At 43.6% G+C, this 27,526-nt stretch overlaps 1 protein-coding gene across 4 annotated transcripts in view; it reads right to left on the reverse strand.

Moving 5' to 3' along the window:
• Positions 1–1,188: 1,188 nt before the first annotated feature.
• Positions 1,189–27,526, reverse strand: part of Nuak1 (Nuak family kinase 1) — a 41,601-nt gene continuing 15,263 nt past the window's right edge. The window contains exons 10-27 of one of the 4 annotated variants that reach the window (XM_028319625.1): positions 27,008–27,134; positions 26,017–26,095; positions 25,128–25,337; positions 22,290–22,410; positions 22,058–22,147; positions 21,653–21,762; positions 20,602–20,708; positions 19,891–19,991; positions 19,250–19,397; positions 17,153–17,278; positions 16,324–16,524; positions 15,255–15,314; positions 14,651–14,762; positions 11,742–11,842; positions 10,543–10,569; positions 9,292–9,368; positions 2,994–6,408; positions 1,189–2,561 (exon numbers count right to left, since the gene is read on the reverse strand). In XM_028319625.1, the coding sequence (XP_028175426.1) occupies positions 2,501–2,561; positions 2,994–6,408; positions 9,292–9,368; positions 10,543–10,569; positions 11,742–11,842; positions 14,651–14,762; positions 15,255–15,314; positions 16,324–16,524; positions 17,153–17,278; positions 19,250–19,397; positions 19,891–19,991; positions 20,602–20,708; positions 21,653–21,762; positions 22,058–22,147; positions 22,290–22,410; positions 25,128–25,337; positions 26,017–26,095; positions 27,008–27,134 (5,273 nt within the window). In that variant the 3' untranslated portion in view covers positions 1,189–2,500. Of the gene's footprint in view, positions 2,562–2,993; positions 6,409–9,291; positions 9,369–10,542; positions 10,570–11,741; positions 11,843–14,650; positions 14,763–15,254; positions 15,315–16,323; positions 16,525–17,152; positions 17,279–19,249; positions 19,407–19,890; positions 19,992–20,601; positions 20,709–21,652; positions 21,763–22,057; positions 22,148–22,289; positions 22,411–25,127; positions 25,338–26,016; positions 26,096–27,007; positions 27,135–27,526 lie in introns of all 4 variants that reach the window. The other 3 variants (XM_028319624.1, XM_028319627.1, XM_028319626.1) reach the window with 3 other exon arrangements.

The raw sequence follows: 27,526 nt of genomic DNA on the forward strand, positions 1-27,526 counted from the left end.
TAGGGTAGGTTAATTTATGAAAATATCAAATTAGCCCGTAATCCTGAATCCTGATACATAAAGTTAGCCTATTAATTTAACACAGGTACGACTGTACTCAGTGTTGCACTATCAAATGCAATTGACGCGCCTCTATGCCAGGGTTTTTATGTTCCTGGTCAGGCTAAACTACAAACTCCATAATATTTTAAAGTCCCAATTCCATACAAAATTCGGCTGTGCGGCGGATTTTTTTATTTTTATTTTAACAATCCTTTTTTTGATCGCTGTTTTTCGCCATTTTCGTGACAAAAAAATCAAGTGTAGTTTTTACCACCACCTTTAATTGCGACACCCGGACCGTCATTATCGCATTTTATCTAATGAGGATGTGTGTCGTTATTCTACCATTTTTTTTTAATCTTTCCAGGTGATGACGTAGTCCTGCACAGACACCCGGCCAGCGCAGAAGGCATGGTCGCATCGTGGGTGCGTCGCTTCCCGCGCGCCTCCGTGTCGGATGCCTTGGAACAACTATCTGAAGCCGACGCGTCATACTTCGCAGACCTGAAGGCGCTCACCGAAGCCTCTTAGTATTGGATCTAATACATTTTATTATCACGTGTAATATGGACTTTCATTTATATACTAGCTTTTCCAGCGGCTTCGCTCGCATTAACCTCTTCATTACATTAGGTCAATTTTGAAAACCCTTTTGTTCACTTTTAACTTTCGAAACCATAGTCGTAGCATTATTTAATATTTTTCGTATAGCAACATTCGGTTGAAATGTCAAATAAAGTTAGTTGCAAAATTTTAGCGGATAGGTCTGATGTTACAGTAAAATATTTTAAGGCCCTTCCAACTCCAGTTAATATTTGAATTAAATTATTTATAAACTAGCTTTCCGCCCGCGGCTTCGCCCGCGTGGAATTTTGTCTGTCACAGAAAAACTTTATCGCGCGCGTCCCTGTTTCAAAAACCGGGATAAAAACTATCCTATGTTCTTTCCCGGGACTCAAACTATCTCTATGCCAAATTTCATCAAAATCGGTTGCGAGGTTTAAGCGGGAAAGCGTAACAGACAGACAGAGTTACTTTCGCATTTATAATATTAGTTGGGATAAAAACACTGTTACTTTCAACTATTATAATTTATTCACATTCAATACAAAACGTGTGTGATAGCAGTTTTAATATTAATCCTCAAAACAATCACAGTCCGGGTCACTGCATAGCATCTACGAGAAATATTAAAAATCACCACACACTTAATAAATAAATTTATTAAATAGTTCACAGATGATAAATGAAAATGTCAAACTCATGTATATAGTTATATTTTAGTTTTACACCTCTATTATTCAACAAGTCAATTTTATTGGCGCGTGTACAGGTATACAAAATGGCAACAAATATAATTTCATATAATAATACTTTACATTCGTGTGGATTTTATCTGTCGGTCTGGAAATCCAATTTCATATAAATCTAACAATTAAAAACGCTAATCTGTTACTAAATGTAATAGTGTCAGTGAGTGATCCTATAACACGTCCAATCTATAAATACAAGTTATTCCTAACAAAATCATCTAAGCACCAACTATTCGATTACTGTTACAACGTGACTTAGCATTCAATACTATATGATTATGATAAAAAAAATAACTTACGTCTGACTTAGGGTCACATAAAAATGTAAAATCGATAAAATTACTATGAAAAATTAATATTAAACATACTGAGTAAAACGTATTTGTGCAAACACACACTTAAAATCGTGTCATTTTATCATTTTCAATAAAATGGACTAATATCAAATCCAGTCACTTATGTTTTATAAAGGCACATAAGAATCAATTTACAATAAACACTTAACAAACAAAGTCTGTTCTTTGCAAAATATAACATTTCAATAGTTAGTTATGTAATTAATAACCTGTCCAGCTTTCAAAAAGCTGTCATAAAATACTTCGCAGTCTGTGCGCAGTTCGAGATGAAACTACGGTATAACAAATACTGTCAATAAATAAAATATAGTAATAATGTACAGAATTTTCAGAATACAATGAGACTGTGGATATACTTACTCCTATTCGATTTTTCAAAAATCAATTTTATAAGCCCTCAATACGTGAAATAAGGAACTAAAAAATTTCGTGATTGCCTATACATACAAAATTTCGACGGAGATTCATTGAAATTTGAGTATACATCTACGTTTGCCACTAAAGACAGTCTTACGGTAAGCACGTGTCGTTGGTGAGATTCGTGTTACTAATACAACACTATAACATTTGTGCAGGGCTTTTGGCAAGATTTCATCGATTCTGCCTCGACTTCAGATCATATCGCGTTTGTTAACACAACGGTCGCTAAACATAAGTGGGAACCTTTTTGGGACTCCGTTAACTATTCTACAAAACGTCAGACAAAAGTTTCAAATGGTGACTCGATAACAAATGCTTAAGTAAATCACAAAATTGATTCGTTTAGTGTTCGCGCTTCAATAGTTCCTCTCAGTCAGCTTTCTCAGAGCGTTCTGCACCGTCGCCTTCGCCTTTAGGTGAGACAGTGGATCTGGAAAGTAAAGTTGCCTCCGTTTCATATCTACAAACAATATTTACATCACTTACGATTGTTTGTGCGAATGTTGATGATATGTTGATTATTAGAAAGAAATACATAATATACATTAATAAATAATCTACTGACGATATAGTTTTGCTCGTTAATTTTGATCTATTTTAAGTTGAAGAGAAATCTAAGAAGAATTTAAAATGAATTGAATATGAAATTCTAACTACAACTGATAGAATCGTTTTCTTTACACATACGATATCGATGCCTGCTGTATTCATGGTATACTAGATCATTGTAAAAGCATTAGTGCTGTAAAATTTATTCAAAAGCGTGAAGCGTGCACAGATAAAATCGTATTATCTTTCACGGCGGGGAGTTATTGTCAATATATTATTTACGTGAACGCGTAAGTACAAGAGCAATACACACCTTGGCAGTGGGTCCTTTTCGGGGTCCGGTTTCCGAGTCACGCTGATCGATATCTTCTTTCTTTGTCTAATTTTTTCCAGTATATTTTCGGGGCTCGGTTCCTTTTCGCTTTCTTTCAGTATTATTGCAGAGTTCCGCGTCGTTCGCTTCGGTCTGTACGTAGCGTAACTTCCAGGGGAATACATGGAGAGGGTTCTGCTATATTTCAGCGGATCTCTGATCTGACCGAGACTCGGTTCGTCGAGCCCGTCGTCCAACAGAGACTTGGTTCTGGAATATCTGTGAGTGCCATACGAGGTGGGCTGATCGTAGTCCAGATAACTCCTGCTGCCGGGGTATTTTCTAAAATCGTTTCTGTCCAGCGATCGGTATGTGTCAATTTTATCGTTCAGTCCGTGATTATCGTACCTAATATTATTCCTATTGCTAATGGATAGATCCGTCAACAGAGTCCTGTAACGTTCCGTGGACGGCGACAGGTCGGAGGCGACGGAGTAGCCCGGGGACAGGTCGAAGATACCGGGGGAGGTGGGAGAGGCGTCGAGCTTGGGTTCGGCGGGCGGCGAGTGTATCCTGGCCAGCGGGTCGTACTCGGCTGCGCCGGGGCCCACCAGGCTGCTCTTCCTGCGTTGCTTCTTTTCATTAAACCTGGAGTAAAAGCTTTTCCTTCGTATTCTGTCAACTATATCTTCCTTTTCGGGCGTGGTCGACTCTCGATTACGTAACGGATGGTGCGCGGTGGTCTCGGAAGGCGACACGGAATATTTGTCCGAGGGCTTGCCTTCTGCGCTGAGATCGGACTTGAGTTCTGAGTTGGAAACGGTGGACCTGCTGCGAGATCTGCTCCGGCTTTGCGCATCTTCGTTTTCGATATTAGAAATGCCGTCAGATATTGTGCCGTTCTTTTCGCATACACTTTTCTTTTCGGCGTCTTTATCTTCCGATGTCAAATTCATAACGTGCGGTTCTATCACAGGATTTGTAGGAACTATTTTTTTCACTCTTGGCAATCTGGAGAAGTCGAGTTTTAAAGTGTTTCTCAGGTTCTTAGGTTCGTCTTTTTTAAGTACCGGTGGGTCATCAGTTTCTGTATACGCTGCGGACACACTGTCACTCGCCGTCCTGCCATATTTGTTTTTGCGACTTAATCCGTTGAGCAATAAGGACGTCGGCCGCCTGGGCTTATCTTTTTCGGTGCTCTCTGATATTAATTCTGCTACTATATCGGGTTTGCTGCTAGCCAAGTTGTTTATTTCTATCTTCTCTTTTTCCAGGTTCTCACTTAGTGACGTCTCAATGGGCGGTTTTGAGGGTTTTTCTTTGGGTTCGAATTTTTTGAAGAGACCCAGTACTTTTGAGACAGTGGTTTTGGTATTATTAGCAGGTTGCGTTTCTAAAGCAGCGACATCAGTAAGCGTGACGGCTCTTTTGATAAGATTCGACTCAGTGGGCGGGTCAGCTGTGACGGGCACAGACTGCTCTCTCTGAGTTCTACTAACTTTGGAATTATCGGTACTTTTACTAGCAGCAGTGCCACTGTCGGCTCCCTTTTCCGGGGAACTAGATTTTGTCGATGTAAACTTTTCTAACTTGTGCCCGATCGATTGTAGGACAGATTTCTTTTTTGTGACCGTAGCGGGTTTAGTTCCATCCTCGGCAGGTTTTTCTTTCACTTTCTTTGTGACTTTTTTCTTCTCGGTCGGCGCTTTTCCCTCGCCGGCGTCTTGGCTACTTCCTAACTCAGTCTTTGATTTCAAGGAAACTTTCCTGATGATCTTTTTCTTTATCGTACCCTTCTTTTCACCAGCCTCTCCGTCGGTCTTCGCTTTCACCTCATCTTTCTTGGCGTTCGTTGTCGCCTTCTGCTTCGTTTTAGCTTCGTCAGCGTTCAAATTGGCTTTGTCGATGATGTCTTTCGACCCACCGTTACTGACGATACCGTTTTCAATCTTTTGGTCCGGTTTGTCATCGGCGCTATTAATTATCTGATACTTCCTAACGACAAGACTGTCACTCGTGGATTTATCGCCGTCGACTTTCGCAGTCACCACAGTTTGAGACGAGGGCTCGCAAATTTCGAGCGAATCTAATTTGCTAATTTTTTCGGGTTTCTTCTTGGGTAAGGTAATACTAAAGCTAACTTCGACGTCGGCAGCGCCGCCCGCGTCGCCCGCCGCCCGCGCCCCATCGCCTTTTACGTGCTCGCCGGCCTCTTTCCGAGACTCCTCGGCGGCCGCCGCCCGCGGCTCGTCTCTCTTGCTGAGGGTGCGGTCTATGTACACCTTTTCGGGAGAGGGACTGCTCGCGGGGTAGCTCTTCGGTCGGATCAGTTTGGATTCCCTCTGCAGACTCTTGTCCCGGCACTCGTTCTCCTCGTTGCTCTCGGCCGGGGTCAGGCCGGGCTCGTCGGCGGCGTCGAGGTTCTTGACCGGGTAGCTGCGCGGCCGCGTCAGCCGCGACTCCCGCCCGAGCGAGTCCTCGACGCGCGAGCGAGGCCGCTCGGCCGCCGTCCGGCGCTCGCGCGTGGCCGCCGGCGACGTGTCCGCCGCCGTCTCCTTGATGTTGTCCAGGATCGGGAAGAACGGCGTGTTCGACCTGCTGCGCTCCTTGCCGCCGAGCAGCGACACGGGCGACAGGCACTTCCTCGCCGGGTCGTCCGCCTCCGTCGGGCTCGCGACGCCGGCGGCCTCGAGGGACCTGTTCCTCTTCTCCCTGATCTCCCGGAGGATCTTCTGAGTCTCGAGCTCCTTCTCTTTCCGGCGGCGCGCGAGCGCGGTCTCGTCCGGCGGGGCGTCGAAGAAGTCCGAGCGCAGGAAGCGCGACACGCGGCGCCGCGCCGGCTCGCCCGCGAGGCGCATCGAGTGGCGCCGCGCGCCGCCCGCCTCCGACGGCACGCTGCCCTCCGACGAGTGCGAGGAGTCGTCCAGCGACAGCGCGCGCTCCGGCGTCAGGTACTTGCTGAGCAGCGGGCGCGAGCGCGGCTCGGGCGGCGGCGGCGCGGCCTCGCCCGGCGGCGACTTCTCGCGCGACGCCGACGAGCGGCGCCGGAGCCGCGGCAGCGTACAGAACTGGGCGAGCGACGATTCGGTGTCGAGGTCGAGCGAGACGGAGCGCTCCGCCCCGGGCGGGCGGTCGGGCGGCGGGTCGGCGGGCGCGGGGTCGGAGGTGGCGGGGTCGGCGGCGGGGTCGGCGGGGTCGCGCAGCGAGAGCGTGCGGCGCAGGCGCGTGGCGGCGCGCGGCGGCAGGTGTGCGAGCAGCTGGCGCTGCAGGCGGCGCGAGAGCGCGGGCGTGAGGCCGGACAGCGCGCGCATCTCGCGCTCGGAGAACTGTATCGCGCTGAGGTCGAGGTCGGACAGGTCGAGCGCGTCGCCGTCGTCGGCGCGCGCCCGCGGTTCCTTACTTTTCTTACTACCGCCTGAAATGTAACCGAAAAACACACGTTTCGATCATGCAGAATGCGCGCCGGGATGGTATTCACAGCGTCCTCGCGGGGCGCCCGCCCGTGGCGCGCCGACCGCGGTCGACGGCCGGGGCCGGGGCCGCGCCGGTGCGATCTCGGATGCGGACTGTTAGAAGTTAATAAATAGAAAACTAGTCTAAATACGAGGTGATCGATTAGACATCAAACGAGAAGCTTTAGATGTGCGAAAACGGAACACAAAAGTATGCATTAAAATGTTGCTCTCGAGAAAAAAATAATACCAATGCGATCTAGTGACAGCTTCAGCGTAGTATACCACGATACGAGTGAAGGCATCTCTATTCGGAACGGCCGCGGCGCACGGTGCGAACACAAAACACATAAAAAATATGAGTAAAATAAAAAATATAGTTAAGTACCTATTCCTGCGTGGCGTTCGTGGCCGGTTTGTGGTTGCTGGTGCCGCTGTGAAGTGAAGATTTGGTCGGAGCATGCAGTGTAACGCGCAAGCCCACTGCAACCACACCATACAACTCACTGCGCGCCGTGGCTGCGGCGAGTGCTACCACATCCACTAGCTACACATGTACTATAACTTCCAAACAAATCAACTCTCTATTTGACAACCTTTTTGCCTGCTCGAGGTTAATCCTCTCTCACTGAAAATTACCGACAGTTAAAATATTTTTTACATTATCTACACTCTTTCTTATTGTGATGCTGAATGTAGCAAAGGCGACTGCGATGCGACACGTGATATGCCTTTTTACAGTTCATGCACTCTACTGAATGAGTCGAAACTTTATGATAATCGATTGCAACGCAACATTTTCCTGCTAGTGTTAGCGGGTAGGAGAAAGTCAACACCTGCACAAAGAATGCAATTTAAGTACATAAAACACTACAATGCAAAAATAGGTTAAATTGATTAATAAAAAGATGTTAATGAAAAAACATTACACACTGTTATATAATGGACTATCGATGAATAGTCAATTATACACGACGTTGTTAGAAAAAAAAAATCGACCGATGGAAAACGTCGCAAATATCGTATTGATCGCGGACTATCTATTACTCTGGGGACATCGAAGGCAGCTCATGTGGTCGATAGTTAATTCGTTTGTTTAGTGCAAGCTTGTGAGTGACGTAGCCCGTGCCTCTATCTACTGCGCGTCGGCGGTGCATCGGCGATGTACAATGAATTTTGCATTTCATGCTCAAAACGGTGTTTTTGAAAAAAAGATTTTGTGCAATTTTAACATTTAATTGATTTCCAAAACTTAATTACAAACATGAACATTGAAAGCTTACAATTATGATTTAAATAATTTTGTGTATAAAATATGTTTGACATCGAGATTCATGATCAACTAATTATAAAAGCAACAAAATTTCATAACAGCAATGAATGAGTTCTATGTATTCAACAATAAATTAATATTTGATGTAAAAAAAGTTTTATTGATTTAGCGCGCGAGACTGATACCCCAAAAAAAAAAATATTTAAATTATCATTTTAGCATTAATATGCTATTTCTTCACTGCCGTAGGCACAACCATCCTAAGATGGTCGCACATATAGCATTGAAGTTATAAACATTTTGTACAAACTGCGAAAACAAAAAAATAATAATTTGAAATCGAGACATCGATCACAAGATCCAACCCAATTTGTTGTTTGCGCAAATTGTTGTAATTTAATTATTAAATTTTATTTAATCTTCGCGTCATTTTATGTCGACAACTCGTCAAAGCGCTTGACACTTTACTTTTATTTATAAAATTTTCAAACACGATTTATAATCAATTAAATCCAAACAAAGCACAAAGCTACAATTCGATATGATTTTTGCACATAAAGAATTAACATCAATTTGTTTTTATAATTACATATTACATCGGAACTTTACATTTAAGACAGGATTTCACAACAAACTATTTTGCTACTTTATGTAAATCTATACTTTATGGTGTATTCAATTCAATCCATTAACTTTATTCATCTCTCTTACTCAAGCCACTTTCGTAGGGTGAGTAAATAAGACGAATAAAGCTACTTATCAAAAAATCTAAAGTGCTTTATTGTGAAATCAGCAAGGATACTCCGTAACACGACACCCGTAATTTCGTCTCAATATATTCCTTGTGGAGCCGAAAATACGAGAATCGAATTCCAGATTAAACCGGTTTTAACCTCTCAGCCCCCAAGCGGTAGCCGGCTGCCGCCTAACAATTGATTTTATTGTGTCTAAAGTCTGTTCGCCGAGAGTTGATAAATATTATGAAATGTCTTGCAATAGCGACTGTCGCTTAATAATTATTAATTATCGCATTCTGTATAGCGGGCGTCGTTTGTCACAACGCGCACTGAGTACCATGGTACGAGCCACGCAGCTGTCGTCAAGCGCCCCGGCCGGCGGGCGGCGGCGGCCACAGCGTGACCACTTTTAGTAGATTTCTACTTTTTTGGTAGATTTGAGGCAAAGAGAACGATGATTTAGTAGTGGGAAATCGTTTAGTAGATTTTGGTATTTTTAGAACATTCTTATAAATGGTAGTCCAAAATTAAACTGTAACCGAGCCGAGAATCCAGGCCAAAAAAAGGCCAGGCCAAATAATCTACCAACTTTTTCATTATATCGACAAAAATAATTAGCGGGCCGCAATTCATAATGAGTTTAGAACATCTGATATTTAATTTTTTTTATCAACTCTCGGCGAACAGACTTTAGATTCGCGGAGCTTGAAGGATTAAACGTGAAGTTCCATGTGTTTATTCGGTGCTTGTGTGTGTATCAGAGCTAGTGCTTGTGCGTGACATTGGCAACGTTTCCCGCGGCGGGGGCGGGGCGGGGCGGGCCGTGCGGGACTCACCTCGGGGCGCGTGGCGCGGCTTGTTGAACATAGAGTCGAAGTTCGCGTGCAGGTCGCGCGCGCCCCAACCTTCGCGACTGGAAATAGTATAGAAAGCATGTTAACATTAGACCTTAATGACAAAAGAAATACAGTAGCTTGTCATTGTCAACACTTCTTTACTAAAATGACAGAGGCACATAAAAAATTGTATCCATCTTGACTCGCTAGAAGCTATACATAACTATAGACTATAGATCGTTTCATCCACGAAGACGCACCCCACCACTATTTGGTTGAAGGAAACGCGGGATGCGGGGAGTTTGATCCAAGGAATCCGAGCGTCATTATTGTAGTGTGCGTGTGCACTCTTGGATGCTGTCATGTCTTTGGATGACGTTTCCATAGAAACACATTGTTTACTAATAAAAAATGATGGATTAGCGGAATGCTGTATTATTTAATCATTGGCGACGTTGGACATGGAAATAAATATATTATAACGAATCAGAGCAGCCCTGAAGGGCAGAATTACACGTACGTAGAATATTATAAGTACAGTGACTGAAATCTCCGACGAAGAGATTACATTACGAAACTCCTCGCACCCCGCGCTTCCCTTGACCAAAAAGTGGTGGGGCGCGTCTTCATGGATGAAACGATCTATATACTAAACTATAATGTGAAATGCTTTCTTATTCACAATTTAAATAACTAAAGTAATATGTACTGTCCAATAATTTGTACACTGTACACACGGCCACACTGTTAACTATCCATTTCCGTTTTTGCTCTCGCTCTAATCAAATAGTGATTCTTTGCGATAGAACGAGACGACATGACAGGCAATGGATAGTTAACACTGTGGCCGATGGTACATTACACATCATGATAAATTAATAAAATAGATCTATAAACTCACGTTTCCGAAACACTTCTTTTGTTTTCCACATATCTATGAGTGCTGCATGTAAATATAACAAATGATTGGTATACTAATGTTGAAATATGTAGAAAATTAACAATTTACAAAGTGTGGTCATAAAACTAAAACTTATGAAAACTACTGAACATTTGTATGTATCCTTGTCATAAAATTTTTTGGAGAATATTTAACAACTGGTTGACTTATGAAACTAATATAGTTTTATGAAGTTTAAGATGAAAATTGTGTTACATGAAAATTAAATGTTGTGTCATTAAATTAAGAGGATTGTGTGAATGTGTAATGTGTCGTGACGTAGTGTAGTAAGTAATAAAAGTGATACTCACAACAGATGTCTCCTGGGTAAGTGGGGGCTGCATGCGCAAAATTGAAAATATTAATAATTTAGTTGGAAATAAAATGTAGGAACCAAATAAACATGTTAATAAACGAAATAAGACAGTTGTTTTTGATCTGTCATAATGAACAAAATTACAGTTAATATTATAAATGAAATAGAAATTGATAAAGGGGCGTAAGTTTAATAAATATGCTGAACCAAAAAGTAAGATTTATTAAATCAAGTAGGTGAGATTGCCTATCGTGGACGATAAAACAAAGTTGTGACAATATTTAATCGGCAGCAAGTCAATTTGCTGCTAAATAACAATGTTCTTCAATTAGTTTATAACCAGAGAAGTCTTTACTCTAAGCGCACACCGTTGATTTTTCGTCGGCCGATAGTTTAGTCGGGCAGTTGATCAAATCCCACCACCACCCATGGCCATACCAACCTCGCGGTTATTGTGGCCGAATCTTGAGAGATGCGCGCGGAATTGCGGCTGCCTACGGCAGATTGCACTCCACCGCGCGCAATTCTTGACTCTCTACAAGTTCTTTAATCTTTGTCCATTTGTCCCTTGCCACTCTCCCCCTTCTGGGGCATGGGCAGTTGATCAGTATGGGCATGTATGGGAGTGCGCACACTACGCCGATTCAATTTGGCCGATTCTTCATACAATTTAAAATCGGGCACAACTATCGGCCAACTAAAAATCAACGGTGTGTGCCTACTCTTAAAATATGATATCACCTAACTCATAACTGTCATCTGCATCATTAACTTATGTGCCGTCCATTTTTTTTCTCAGGCAACATTTTCTCGTTTTACTTAGAATAGAATAGTATATAATAGAAATCATTTATTTGCGTAAGAGACACGGCACATATTTGTTCAAATTGACACTGGCTATAAACAAACCGCACGAATCCATTATAAAATGAGGGTTTTCGCGAATGCTAGATCCGCTAGATGGCGGGACGTGGATGTGGATTTTGAGATATCTGTCAATTTTATGTCAAAAATAACCAATCATGCAGCATTTGGACCTCGCGTCTACGTATTGCCATCTGGCGGATTTTTCATTCGCGAAAACCCTCATTGAAACATAAACAATAACAAAACAATGTCACAAACGAGTCGTACGCCCACGATAGGCCGGGTGATGTTAAGCGGCACAACTAGTCGAGCGCTACACGAGGGTACCTGTTGAAGAAAGGCGACTGCAGGTTGTTGAACAGCGAGTGCGGGTGGTGCGGGAAGCCCGGCCCTTCCTCGCCGTTGAGCCGGTTGGTTAACGCGCGAACCTGAGGATTATAAAGTTGAATGTAGTAGCACAGAATAATAATAAGTACTACGTACAGAAGTTTTACTTCGCGAAGGTATTTAAAAATATGTATGCTCAATGTCATTAACAATATGGTGTAAATTAGCCTGTCTCAAGAGTCAAGCACCATTTTGTTGACAAACGTCAGTGATCGGCACTGCGCCGAAGCTATAGGGCTGACTTCGCGGTAAAATGATGTGACGTGAGGTGCCAAACTGCGGAAAATGGCGGAGGAAATACATGATATAGCATGAATTATCATGAATAATATTAACTACTTATTTACCTCTCAGTGTCTTCAGGCATTTAAAAAAAGTACATTCTGTGTTTTTATTATTATTTAGGCAGTTAAATACTGCACAGTATTTAGTACACCATTTTCTTTATTTTTTTCCATCATACACAAGAATACGCGTGCGTGAGTCAATGTTCGCTCGTATGTGAGGCCTTGTCGAATAGTACTCTTGTAGGGGGCAATCGTGCGTGTTTTGTTTTCGATGTAAACTCGCGGAGATGAACAGGCCTGGTAGTAGTTCAAGAAATAATATTCAAAATATCTTTATTGCGAATTAAATATATTGTAAACAATAAACGAAAATAGATAGGCTGCGTGCCGCCTCCTGTGCAATAAATAGATATCAAGTTGATTTTCTATCATATATATAACGTACATGTGTGTGACTAATGCCCGTTTACGCCACCAATCCCCAATTTTAAAATTCCTGTTAGGTGTTACCATAGGGGTCACTTACAAATTAGGGTTTGATGCTGAAAACGGGCATTTGTCGTCAAAACACAACATAAGCTGATAAAAGGAAAGATGTGATGGATATCCTAAAGATCAAATTTTTTTTATGCGTTTACAACTTTGTGTTTGAAAGAAAGAAAGAAAGAAAAAATATTTATTAGGTACTAAATGATACACATTGACATTACATGACATGACATGTTTGATTATATCACTTGTGATAGGCCCGGTTTCCACCAAGGCGGAGCGGAGGGGAGAAACGTTTTGAATAAGGGGCCGTCCATATATTACGTCATTCTAAATTAGGGGGGGGGGNTTAACAATATGGTGTAAATTAGCCTGTCTCAAGAGTCAAGCACCATTTTGTTGACAAACGTCAGTGATCGGCACTGCGCCGAAGCTATAGGGCTGACTTCGCGGTAAAATGATGTGACGTGAGGTGCCAAACTGCGGAAAATGGCGGAGGAAATACATGATATAGCATGAATTATCATGAATAATATTAACTACTTATTTACCTCTCAGTGTCTTCAGGCATTTAAAAAAAGTACATTCTGTGTTTTTATTATTATTTAGGCAGTTAAATACTGCACAGTATTTAGTACACCATTTTCTTTATTTTTTTCCATCATACACAAGAATACGCGTGCGTGAGTCAATGTTCGCTCGTATGTGAGGCCTTGTCGAATAGTACTCTTGTAGGGGGCAATCGTGCGTGTTTTGTTTTCGATGTAAACTCGCGGAGATGAACAGGCCTGGTAGTAGTTCAAGAAATAATATTCAAAATATCTTTATTGCGAATTAAATATATTGTAAACAATAAACGAAAATAGATAGGCTGCGTGCCGCCTCCTGTGCAATAAATAGATATCAAGTTGATTTTCTATCATATATATAACGTACATGTGTGTGACTAATGCCCGTTTACGCCACCAATCCCCAATTTTAAAATTCCTGTTAGGTGTTACCATAGGGGTCACTTACAAATTAGGGTTTGATGCTGAAAACGGGCATTTGTCGTCAAAACACAACATAAGCTGATAAAAGGAAAGATGTGATGGATATCCTAAAGATCAAATTTTTTTTATGCGTTTACAACTTTGTGTTTGAAAGAAAGAAAGAAAGAAAAAATATTTATTAGGTACTAAATGATACACATTGACATTACATGACATGACATGTTTGATTATATCACTTGTGATAGGCCCGGTTTCCACCAAGGCGGAGCGGAGGGGAGAAACGTTTTGAATAAGGGGCCGTCCATATATTACGTCATTCTAAATTAGGGGGGGGGGCCCCCCCCCCCCCGCCGCTACTGATTACATATAATACTAGCTGCCCGCCCCGGCTTCGCCCGTGGTACTTACGTGTATTATACATATAAACCTTCCTTAAGAATCACTCTATCTATAAAAAAAAAAATTAAAGGTGATTCTACAAGTGTTTTAATTTTGTCAAACTGGTAATGACGTCAATTTTGGGAGAAGGGGGGGGGGGGTCATTAAGAAATGACGCTAGGATGATTGTAGGGGGGGGGGGGTCTAAAATCTGAAAAAATCGATGACGTAATTTATGGACGGCCCCTAATCAATCAGAATTCATTCTTATGTGAATGACTTGAGGCCTTAGCAGTATGTTCACCAAGTCTAGCGGTTACCGAGGATCGAAATCATAATCATCATCATCTCAGCCATAGGACGTCCACTGCTAAACGTAGGCCTCCCCCAATGCTTTCCATGTTACCTTGTTGGCAGCGGCCTGCGTCCAGCGCTTTCCCGCTACCTTTACGATGTCGTCGGTCCACCTTGTGGGTGGACGTCCTACGCTGTGTTTTGCGGTACGCGGCCTCCACTCCAGAACCTTGCTGCCCCATCGGCCGTCAGTTCTGCGTACTATGTGCCCTGCCCATTGCCACTTCAGCTTGCTTATCCGTCGGGCTATGTCAGCGACTTTAGTTCGTTTACGGATGAGGATCGAAATAGTCCTCTTGAATCAGCAGTCCTAACCCGTAGCCGTCGGGTTATTATGTCATGGACTTACCCTGTGTAGCAGCGTGGAGAACAGGTTCTCAGCCGTGAGCAGGTGGAAGCCTTCGTCCTCCTCGTCCTCTTCGCCCGAGCTCACCGACTCCGCTCGGGCCGCGCGCGTCGACCTGCAGTGATAAATAAAAATATTCTTATAAACTCTTTCTAGGTCGAATTTGCAGTAGGCTAGATGACAAAGTTTCAATTATATGTCCACAGATAAGTAGAAAATATTAGACTCATATTTTTTACTTTCTTTCATAATCAAATAATAACAGTGCTACATCGAGTTGAAATGGCGCGTTACGTCACGCTTGAGTAGATTTTTTTACTCAAAAGTGACGTCACGCGACATTTCAACTCAATATAATACTGTAATTATCTGTCTGATGGACTAAATAGAATTTCGATTTCATTACCCAGTCATCATCCCTATTCTTTGCCCATGTAATGGCGCAGATACACTATGAGACGAAGCGCGAGCTCGCACATCGAAGTCTGGGTGACGCACGACGAAACTAACCGAAGTGCGTGTTTAAACTATACATCTTAATCAATTTCCCATATAGTGTACCTGCGCCATAACTAAAGATTGTCCTTGACAATATTTTACAACTTACCGCAGTCTGTGCATGTGTGTATCGTCTTCTTCCTCTGATTCTCCACCGCTGACAAGGCTACTGTAATACACATGATTTAAAAATTAATATAATTTTAATCTTCTTGTCACTTTGTAAAAATTACTGAAATAAAACGTTTTATTGTCAAAACATCATCATTTCACCATAGCTTATTTTTAAGAAATGTGTACTGCAACTTTTTTTTGTTTTTTATATTATTATGCTAAATAAAGTTTTTCTTATCATAGCATTGGAACCTATTTTCAATCCATTAACAGTTACATTACCTAATCTGCCTCGTGTTTGGTGTCCTTGACACACGAGAAGTGGTAGAAGCGACTTCTGACTCAGAGTTTATCAGCCTCAGGGATGGCAACTTTCTTTTTATTTTATCATATAATAATATGCTAAATAAAGTTTTTCTTATCATAGCATTGGAACCTATTTTCATTCCATTAACAGTCACATTACCTGATCCGCCTCGGTTTGGGTGTCCTTGGCACACGAGAAGTGGTAGAAGCGGCTTCTGGCTTCAGGCTTTTCTGGTGTGACGTGGATGGGAATAATTTCAATATTATGCCCTATTTTAAGCCTATAAATATCATATTACCTGATCCGCCTCGGTTTGGGTGTCCTTGGCACATGGGAAGTGGTAGAAGCGGCTTCGGGCTCGAGGCTTTTCTGGCGCGGCGTACACATAGCCCTTGTCCTCCATCGCAATTTGTCATTTCTATATTGGGTCCTATTGTCTTGCGTATAATGGTGTCCTTGGCACACGAGAAGTGGTAGAAGTGGCTTCTGGCTCGAGGCTCCTCTGGCGCGGCGTGACGTAGCCCTTGCCATTTACCGCAATGGGGATAATTTCAATATTGGGACCTATTGTCTTGTGTATAAATGTCACATTACCTGATCCGCCTCGGTTTCGGTGTCCTTGGCACACGAGAAGTGGTAGAAGCGGCCTCTGGCTCGAGGCTCCTTTGGCGCGGCTTGACGTAGCCCTTGCCATTTACCGCAATGGGGATAATTTCAATATTGGGACCTATTGTCTTGTGTATAAGTGTCACATTACCTGATCCGCCTCGGTTTGGGTGTCCTTGGCACACGAGAAGTGGTAGAAGCGGCTTCTGGCTCGAGGCTCCTCTGGCGCGGCGTGACGTAGCCCTTGCCCTCCACCGCGATAGGGATGATGAACTCGCGCGCAGACTTCTTGATCGGCTCGCCGGGGCTGGAGCACGCTTCGCTTGCGCTGGATTCGGATGATACCAGCCGCCTGGGATTAGAGATGATGAAATGAAAATATAACAATCATAATCTATTTGCAAACATAACATACATACACTCGAAAAACATAACCCTCCTTCTGGCGCTGTCAAGTAAAAAGGCTATTCTCGAAAAATGATAGTTTCATTCGTTTTTACCGAATCCTGTCCACTACCAGTATTTACACGAGTAGTCTTGGGCAGCCCGTATACAAACAATTACTAAAACCTTTTTATTGTTCGGTGCTTAAACTCTATTCAATTGTTTTTTGTTTTCTAGCGTATAATAATGTACCCTAACCTTGCAAAAAGAAATGCTGCGTATACTTGTAATTGAGGTCATATTATACGCATCATATGTTAAAAAACCATGTTAAAATGTATGAACTGTATGTGGCTTTGTTGGTGTACCTAATAAATAAATAAATAAGTGTGCGATTTAAAAAGGCGGTTAGTCGATATAATTATAATACTTTGTACTGTTTGTTCCGCTAACTGAAGCGTCATGCGAGGTTATCATGGGAAAGATTTCAGACAAAAATCATCCTTTTCCTTAATTTATCCATTTTATTGATATATTACGCTTTACCGTAACTTCTCCATTCGATTTTGACCTCTATGCCATAAGTAATAAGTTACCTGAGCGGTGTCTGTGCGGGCCTGGGCGCGGCGGGCGGCGTGGCAGGCGGCGCCGGCTTCGGCGTGGACGGCGCCGGCGCATCTTCAGCCACATGGATGGGGATGATGCGCTCCACTGACACGCCCCTGGGGAAAGAAGTAAGACATACATATGGTATACATACAGGGTGGAAACGATAAGTCATGATATTTTATGAGATAAAATTAACGGAATTAAATCTCGTATGTATTGACACACGCCCAGCGCTCGCCTTATATTTATACAGGGTGGAAACGATAAGTGATCTCATTCGATTATTTCTAAACTATACAAGATATCGAAAAACTGGTTACTAATCCTGAAAGTGCTTCACGAGCACGTATCAAACGGCACCAGTAATAGGTTACAGAACTAACTGGATCTATCCGAAAATTCAATGTTTTCAGCCTCCATACTAAAATATGCCAGCCACGCAATATTAGAAGTGTTAATATTTTTTATTAAATAATAAACACTTATAATGAACTCGTAAATTGCATTCTTATTTAAAATTATTCATGGAAAACACTGGTTTTAGGCTTTACTTGCTATAATATTATCAAGACATGAGTGCCATGACTGTCGCAGTACTAAATGTATGGAAGCTGGATACATTGAATTTTCGGATAGATCCAGTTTATTTTGTAAAGTATTATTGGTGCCGTTGGATAGAGCTCGTGAAGGACTTTCATGATCAGTAACCAGTTTTTGGATATCTTGTATAGTTTAGAAATAATCGAGTGAGATCACTTATCGTTTCCACCCTGTATAAATATAAGGCGAGCGCTGGGCGTGTGTACGAGAGATTACGAGATTTAATTCCGTTAATTTTATCTCATAAAATATCATGAGTGAGTCGTTGACATCAAGGGAGTCCCCCTAGAGCCCATTCTCGCGACAACATTGTGCGTGAAGCATTTCCTCCACGAAGAGGTTTAGGAATTGAGTGACGCCACGCCCACTTTATAGTATTGTGATATCACTGTCGAACCAAACTTTCAAGTGACGTCTCCATCGACCCTTCAAAAGCAACCCATTTATTGCGGAGTGACGAACACGTGGGGCGTAGCAGCGGGCGCGGTCGGCGGCGACACGATCGAAGCCACGCCCACTATATGACACTGAGGCAGTCTTTGGAGTGACGTCACCATCAACCCACCTGTTGCGATGGTCTTCTACACGGTGCTGCGCCTCTGTGCGGAATACTCTCGGCGTGGAAGAAGGCGCGTTAGGCGGCGTGCCGGGCGGCGACACTAGCGACGCCACGACGACCGCCCGTATGGCACTAACACAAGCTATTAAGTGACGTCATCATCGACCCTTCAAAAGCTACCCACCTATTGCGAAGTGAGGAACACGAGGGGTATAGCAGCAGGCGCTGTGGGTGGCAACACCACCAAGCCACGCCCACTATAAGACACTCGGGAAATCTTTTGAGTGACGTCATCATCTTTCCTATAATACTTACCTGTGGCGATGGTCTTCCACGCGGTGTTGCGCCTCTGTGCGGAATACTCTCGGCGTGGAAGAAGGCGCGGCAGGCGGCGTGCCGGGCGGCGACACTAGCGACGCCACGCCCGCCGACGACGACCGCCCGTATGGCACTGAGGCAAGCTATTGAGTGACGTCACCATCGACCCTTCAAAAGCTACCCACCTATTGCGAAGTGAGGAACACGAGGGGTATAGCAACAGGCGTTGTGGGTGGCGACACCATCAAGCCACGCCCACTATAAGACACTGGGGAAACATTTTGAGTGACGTCACCATCAACCCACCTGTTGCGATGGTCTTCTACGCGGTGCTGCGCCTCTGTGCGGAATACTCGTGGCGTGGAAGAAGGCGCGGCAGGCGGCGTGCCGGGCGGCGACACTAGCGACGCCGACGACGACCGCCCGTATGGCACTGAGGCAAGCTATTGAGTGACGTCACCATCGAACCTTCAAACGCTTCACACCTATTGCGAAGTGACGAACACGTGGGGCGTTGCAGCGGGCGCGGTGGGCGGCGACACGATCGAAGACACGCCCACTATAAGACACTGGGGAAACATTTTGAGTGACGTCACCATCAACCTACCTATTACGATGGTCTTCTACACGATGCTGCGCCTCTGTGCGGAACACTCTCGGCGTGGACGAAGGCGCGGCAGGCGGCGTGCCGGGCGGCGACACTAGCGACGCCACGCCCGCCGACGACGACCGCCCGTATGGCACTGGCGGCTTGCCTGGGGGATCCATAATAATATGCTATTGGTACACAAACGTCGACGTATAAGTTTGGAACATTGAACTCCAAAAAAGTAGATAGAAAGTATTTATCTATTTGTCTCAAAACGTTAGTAAAAGTAGATAGATAGAAAGTATTTATCTATTTGTCTCAAAACGTTAGTAAAAGTAGATAGATAGAAAGTATTTATCTATTTGTCTCAAAACGTTAGTAAAATGTATCAATCTTATTTAGACGGTTTGGGATTTCAAAACATTAACTTTTTAACATTTTTGTCCTGTGTGCATATTTTTTATCAATGGACTATTTTTGTATTTCACTTAAATCAATCGAAGTAATTGATGCGTAATGCAGATCCTGAGATAACGTTAATTTCGTTGTGGATACAATTTCATAAAAATGAGACGTATTGACCGATTGCAATTAATATTGATCTGCACAGCTAGAAATAAACTAATTAATTGAATGAAATGTTATAACACTCTTATTACCTGTACGTATGGCAGTAGAGATGATATCGCGAGCCGCTCGCCTGCGGTTTTCTTCACCGGCTTTCTCTTCAACGAGTTTTGCCATTGAGTTTTGTAGACTTCTGCAAATCATATCACAACATTTTTAATTGATAAGTTTCTTTGAAGAGTTAAATAAGTAGCTCTTTTCTTAACTGATATAAATGCACAAATCTTCATGCCCACTATTTTATAGCTTCCAACTAATTCTGCAAGGATGGTGGATGCAAACCCACAGCCGCAGCACCGCGTGCTGTGGGTTTGCATCCACCATCGCAACAGGTGGGTTTGATATGAAGTCGGCAACTCAAAAGCTTGGCTGCCGTATAGTGGGCGTGGCTTCCTTTATCTTGCCACCTGTTGTCTTCGCTCTCGCTTTTCCTAGTGCCGAGGTGTAGTACTGCGTTGAAGATCGGATCAGGTGGGTTGCATTTGAAGTCAGGGTTGACGTCATTAAAAAGCTTACCCTTGTGCCATGTGGGCGTGGCGTCACTTATCTCTTCGTGAATGATGATGAGAAGGGAACTCCTGACTGGAGCTGATATAAATGCACAAATCTTCATGCCCACTATTTTATAGCTCCCAACTAATTCTGAATTCTATGTTCATAGCAGGCTCGAAGCACCTTGAGCTTAGTGTCAAGCAAATAAAGACCCTAATTAGGCTTATTCTAAAGTTGAATTAGCAACAAACCTCCTAGCGTCTTGCAGCAGTACAGAGGGGTCGACAGCGGGAGTGCCGTGCGAGGGTTCACTCTCGGTCTTCTTCACGCCGCCGCGACTCGGCTCTTCTGTTGGTGTCTACAATAATAAAGAAAGGGCATTAGCTATTCTGTAAATACACTCGGCATCAAATAAATCGCACCTCCCGCGACAAGCACTTATCAAATATGCATCCCCACTTCCCACCAACATTGGTACCATTTGAAAGCCTAGTTCTAAACTTCATTTCATTAAAGGAAAGGTTTTTACCCCAAAAATGTGTCTTTACAAGGATCCAGAGTCACTTCTTCAAAAAATAGGTAGTTACGCTATAGCCATTTTTTATGACTTATAAAACTGTTAAGTTGGGATTAATCGCTATCCATCTGTAAAGAGGACACGTGAGATCTTTATTTGGTTTTATAACCATAAAAATTGGTTTAATTGATCCCAGAGGTGAGCCCAAAGAGAGGTCTATTTTCAAGTCACATTTATGGTATATTTTAATCATTTATTTAGAAATGAAATGTATTTTTCTTTAAGGCTATTTATTGGGCTTTCAAACAACACCAATATTGTTGGGGTACCATAATTGTGTCAGAAGAAAATCTTTTAAGTTCGCGTCGCGGAAGGTGCGGTTTATTTGATGTTGAGTGTAGTTAAATGAACTACACATTGTTGATGCTACATCGGATCTATATTACAACTGGAAGAATAGAACAGCCTTTTCCTATTTCCGAAATAGTTTTTCGGCATAAGTTATATCACATAGGTATCGTTTGAAGAGATCATCATCCACTTGTAGGGGCTAAATTAGAAAATGTATGTGTGTATGGGGCAAATAAACGATTCTCAATTTAGGTATAAAAATATTTTAGATAGTTCACGGCATTTAATTGCTATACGCACGCGTCGCACGCTACAACTTTTTGAGACATGAACCAATAAACCGCCGGTAGAAGCTTTCCACTAGGGCGCGTAGCCTACAATAAAACTCTAGTAGTAAATAAACAAGTAAGTACATAAATAAGAAAAATGCTTACCGGCGAGGGCTCGATGCCGATCTGTTGCAAACGCACAGAGCCGGGCTCAGGCCGCGGCGCCGATTCACGCTCCTCACTCTGCGCTTTGGGCTTGGCAATTTTGGACACTACTGCTGACAAAATAAGGTATATTATAACATCATCATTAACAATAAAGCGACCGTTTTGACTTAGGTACCTTACAGTCATGTAACTTTGAACTTCCTACGTTGGATTAAGTAGCCATTGATTCGAATAATAATTATGTATTACAAATGAGTAGGCCTTAGAAGGAGGCTCGTTCAAAAAGTGGATGTATTTCTTAGTAGGCCGACAGAAAAGTTGTCTCGTCTGCACGTTTTTATATGTCCATGCTTACTAAAATGGATTTTACTAAGGTACATTTAAAATTAAAATAATACTAGCCTGGTTTGGGCACTATTCGTTTCGGCTCTGGTGGTGACGTCAGAGACGCTCTTCTCTCGAACTGATCCTTGAAGCTACCCACATTGCCGCCTAAGAACAAAGTAATTATTATAAACTCTGGGACTTTGATAATAAAGTGCATTTTAAAATGTAAATGGTAAATAACCAGGTACACAATTATTATGGACTTTGGGTGTTAGGTAATAAAGTATATTTTAGTGAGTGTATTTACCAGGTATGGAGAGTTTCTTGGGCTTAACCGGAGTCTGGTTGGCTGGTGTCGGCTGCGATAGAGATAGGGACGTCAGTTTGTCCGCGGCAGATGCTACAGCACTTGGCTTAGTTTCTTCGACCTGTTAGAATAAAGTAAAAAGTTAAATTACTGCTGATTTTCCATCTTAGTAAGTCAAGATCAGTACGAAAGCATTACTTTTTAAATAACATCTAATATAAGAATTAGGTGCTTTTTTGTTCTGTTTTGTCATACGATACATTGTCGATCTCCAACATTTCAAGACACGTAATATAGTATGATTACAAAAAATTCAATCCTTAATATCAATAGGCAACTGAAAGTTTATTTATCATTGTTACACGTATATTTTGACGTTAATATTAAGCAATAATGACTCGTATATCACTTTAGTTTCTTGTAATATGCACCTTATCTCTAAGATAACACAGTCCACATTCATCATCTCACCTTAGGCTCCTCCTTAGTTTTCTCCCGCGGCGTGGACGTGGCGCGGCCCTTAGCGGGCTCCTTCACTGGTTTAGGCGCGGGCGCGAGCGCAGGGACTGTAGTCTTGTAATATGCACCTTATCTCTAAGACAACACAGTCCACATTCATCATCTCACCTTAGGCTCCTCCTTTTTCTCAGGCTTTTCTTCCTTAGTTTTCTCCCGCGGCGTCGACGTGGCGCGGCCCTTAGCGGGCTCCTTCACTGGTTTGGGCGCGGGCGCGGGCGCATGGGCGGGAGTCTTGCAATATGCACCTTAACTCTAAGACAACATGGTACACATTCATCATCTCACCTTAGGCTCCTCCTTTTTCTCAGGCTTTTCCTCCTTAGTTTTCTCCCGCGGCGTCGATGTTGCGCGGACTTTAGCGGGCTCTTTCACTGGTTAAAGCATGGGCGTGGACGCGTGGGATGGAGTCTTGTAATATGCACCTTATCTCTAAGACAACACAGTCCACATTCATCGTCTCACCTTAGGCTCCTCCTCCTTCTCAGGCTTCTCCTCCTTAGTTTTCTCCCGCGGCGTCGACGTGGCGCGGACTTTAGCGGGCTCTTTCATAGGTTAAAGCACGGGCGTGGACGCGTGGGATGGAGTCTTGTAATATGCACCATATCTCTAAGACAACATGGTACACATTCATCATCTCACCTTAGGCTCCTCCTTCTTCTCAGGCTTCTACTCCTTAGTTTTCTCCCGCGGCGTGGACGTGGCGCGGCCCTTAGCGGGCTCCTTTATTGGTTTAGGCGCGGGCGCGTGGGCGGGAGTCTTGTAATATGCACCTTATCTCTAAGACAACACAGTCCACATTCATCATCTCACCTTAGGCTCCTCCTTCTTCTCAGGCTTTTCTTCCTTAGTTTTCTCCCGCGGCGTGGACGTGGCGCGGCCCTTAGCGGGCTCCTTCACTGGTTTGGGCGCGAGCGTAGGGGCAGGAGTCTTGTAATATGCACCTTATCTCTAAGACAACACAGTCCACATTCATGATCTCACCTTAGGCTCCTCCTTCTTCTCAGGCTTCTCCTCCTTAGTTTTCTCCCGCGGCGTGGACGTGGCGCGGCCCTTAGCGGGCTCCTTCACTGGTTTAAGCGCGGGCGCGGGCCCGTGGGCTCTTGTAATATGCACCTTATCTCTAAAACGACACAGTCCACATTCATCATCTCACCTTAGGCTCCTCCTTTTTCTCAGGCTTTTCTTCCTTAGTTTTCTCCCGCGGCGTGGACGTGGCGCGGCCCTTAGCGGGCTCCTTCACTGGTTTAGGCGCGGGTGCGGGAGTCTTGTAATATGCACCTTATCTCTAAGACAACACAGTCCACATTCATCATCTCACCTTAGGCTCCTCCTTCTTCTCAGGCTTTTCTTCCTTAGTTTTCTCCCGCGGCGTGGACGTGGCGCGGCCCTTAGCGGGCTCCTTCACTGGTTTGGGCGCGGGTACAGGGGCGGGAGTCTTGTAATATGCACCTTATCTCTAAGACAACACAGTCCACATTCATCATCTCACCTTAGGCTCCTCCTTTTTCTCAGGCTTTTCTTCCATAGTTTTCTCCCGCGGCGTGGACATGGCGCGGTCCTTAGCGGGCTCCTTCACTGGTTTAGGCGCGGGCGCGTGGGTTGGAGTCTTGTAATATGCACCTTATCTCTAAGACAACACAGTCCACATTGGTCATCTCACCTTAGGCTCCTCCTTTTTCTCAGGCTTTTCTTCCTTAGTTTTCTCCCGCGGCGTGGACGTGGCGCGGCCCTTAGCGGGCTCCTTCACTGGTTTAGGCGCGGGTGCGGGAGTCTTGTAATATGCACCTTATCTCTAAGACAACACAGTCCACATTCATGATCTCACCTTAGGCTCCTCCTTTTTCTCAGGTTTTTCTTCCTTAGTTTTCTCCCGCGGCGTGGACGTGGCGCGGCCCTTAGCGGGCTCCTTCACTGGTTTAGGCGCGGGCGCGGGCCCGTGGGCTTTTGTAATATGCACCTAATCTCTAAAACAACACAGTTCACATTCATCAACTCACCTTAGGCTCCTCCTTAGTTTTCTCCCGCGGCGTCGACGTGGCGCGTACTTTAGCGGGCTTCTTCACTGGTTTAGGCGCGGGCGCGGGCCCGTGGACTCTTGTAATATGCACCTTATCTCTAAGACAATACAGTCCACATTCATCATCTCACCTTAGGCTCCTCCTTTTTCTCGGGCTTTTCTTCCTTAGTTTTCTCCCGCGGCGTCGACGTGGCGCGTACTTTAGCAGGCTCCTTTATTGGTTTAGGCGCGGGCGCGTGGGCGGGAGTCTTGTAATATGCACCTAATCTCTAAAACGACACAGTCCACATTCATCATCTCACCTTAGGCTCCTCCTTTTTCTCAGGCTTTTCTTCCTTAGTTTTCTCCCGCGGCGTGGACGTGGCGCGGCCCTTAGCAGGCTCCTTCACTGGTTTGGGCGCGGGTAGAGGGGCGGGCGCGGGGGCGGGCACAGAGGGGGCAGGGCCGGGCTCAGGCGCAGGCGAGGGAGCGATTGTGATTGTAGCTGATGACTTCAGGCCTGGCTGCACGCTCTGTGGGATAATAAAACAAAAATTACGAAATACAATAGGCATTATAGATCGTGTCATCCATGAAGACGCCCCCGGGCGCCCCACCATTCTTCCGGTAATGTTTGACTGTTATCGGTACACGCTAAATTATCCATGTGTGCACACACACACTACAATAATGACGCTCGGATTGCTCGGATCAAAATCAAATCTCAAATCTCCCTGCACTCCGCGCTTCCCTCAACCAAAAATTGGTGGGGCGCGTCTTCGTGGATGAAACGATCTATACATGGCATTAAGTTCGCCTTATGTACCAACTATATGGCATCAAAGAATTAAATAATAAATACTTGGCGTGCGACATTTGATTCACACCTAAATGTGAATATTATCGTATCGCTTATGAGTGTTAATTTTGTTCAGAGTACAATTAGGCCCGGTTTCCACCAAGGCGGAGCAGAGCGAAGTAAAAAGGAGATGTGTCGGGCACACGAATTTTTCTATAGAGTTTGAAAGCTGCGGCGGAGCGGAGAAAAGATATGTGGAAATAATGAAATCTGATTAGTTATTCAAAACATTTCTCCACTCCACCTTGGTGGAAACCGGCCTTAAGCGAACGTGTTTACTGTTTACTCGTTATACATGAAACCAACCGACTGTTTTTATGAATCATAAAATATGACGAATGTTGTGTTCCTACCGTCTCTGGTTCTGGTTCTGGCGGCGTGTCGGCGGGAGTTTCTTCTGGCACGGGCGCTTGTGGCGAGATGCTTGCACAGCTATAAGAAATAAACATAATAAACATGTAATATACAGGCTGGAATTTTCTAATGCCACCTGGAGGGAAACTACTTTCAATATTGTAGATAGATTTTTTTTCTCAAAGAAAACATTCCTTTATTTTTAAAAGAAATACAACTGCATTCAAAGATTTCCAAAAATTTGCTTGCCACACCCGGGAATCAAACCAACTAAAATCTGTTAAAAATTACACCCTGTATTTTTATTGCATCGATCGTTAGGGTCAAGTATCAGTATAAAGATGAAATCTCTTTAACAAACTTGATAAATGAAATGAAAGGAAATCCATAAAATCTTAAATTATTTTAATTATGTACAGAAAATTGTATGGTATGGTAGTGAATTTTCGAAAAAAAAAATCGAAAATCTATGAATGCAGTTCTCTTTCTTTTAAAAAATCAAGGAATGTTTTCTTTCAGTAAAATTTTCTATCTGCAGTATTAAGAGTACTTTCCCTTCAGGTGGCATTACAAAATTCCACCCTGTATACTTAAATATCATCATTATACGAGTAGACAAATTGAAATGTCTTGCAAAACAAGGTTTTTTTTTATACCAATATGCATTTTACCACCCAATCGAGTTAACTGCGCGTGCGCATCTGGCAGCCGTGACGTCACATCGACGCTCTGGTTCGGACAGGGCGAACGAGGGGAAGTGTGCGGGTGAGTGCGAGGGAGAGTCGCATTCCAGCGATTTTCGCAGTTAGCTCGCAGTTAGATCGAGTTGTAGTCAGTAATGAGTCTAAGGCTGAGTTGCACCACCAAACTTTGACCGTAACTATAACGGTAACCGGTGATTTTTCTATGAAGTTTGACAGATTTTTGACGTTTGTAACAGTCAAAGTAAGATGGTGCAACCCAGTCTTAATAGCTTTATGTTTATTTTACCTGGCAACGCGTTCCTTCTTCCTCTGTAGACCGCTGGCAGACATAGCCAGTTCTAACTTCCGCTTGTTGTCGCTTGCCGACACTATCGTACGCGTCGGCGACGGTTTGATCGCGTCTTCACCACCCTCTGAAATTATTTAAACAGTCATTACATACCACATCACTTTTATTAAAGTGTATCTCAATTTAAGTGAATGTTGTTTTGAGAAATAGATGTCTCACACAAACCGTAAATTATTTTATGCTTTATAACTGCGGTTTCATAAATGTTTGCCATTAAAGTTGTCAATAATAATAATAATAAATATCCTTGGACATTTTACACTGCGCCGCTAGTCCCAAACAAATCTATAAGTCAATGTTACGAGGGCTGCACTAAAAGTATCGGGAATGGAATATTTCCACTGTTCCTGTCATATTAAAATCTATTTAATTGCAAACTCCAGGGTTTTTAAAATCGTATACCATTTATTTATTTAAAAAAAGATTCTCGGTCGTATCACAAGGTCTTGTCAAACT

The sequence above is a fragment of the Ostrinia furnacalis genome, unplaced genomic scaffold (assembly GCF_004193835.3).
Source record: "Ostrinia furnacalis isolate ACB-3 unplaced genomic scaffold, ASM419383v2 OfSCF7306, whole genome shotgun sequence".
Lineage (NCBI taxonomy): Eukaryota > Metazoa > Arthropoda > Insecta > Lepidoptera > Crambidae > Ostrinia > Ostrinia furnacalis.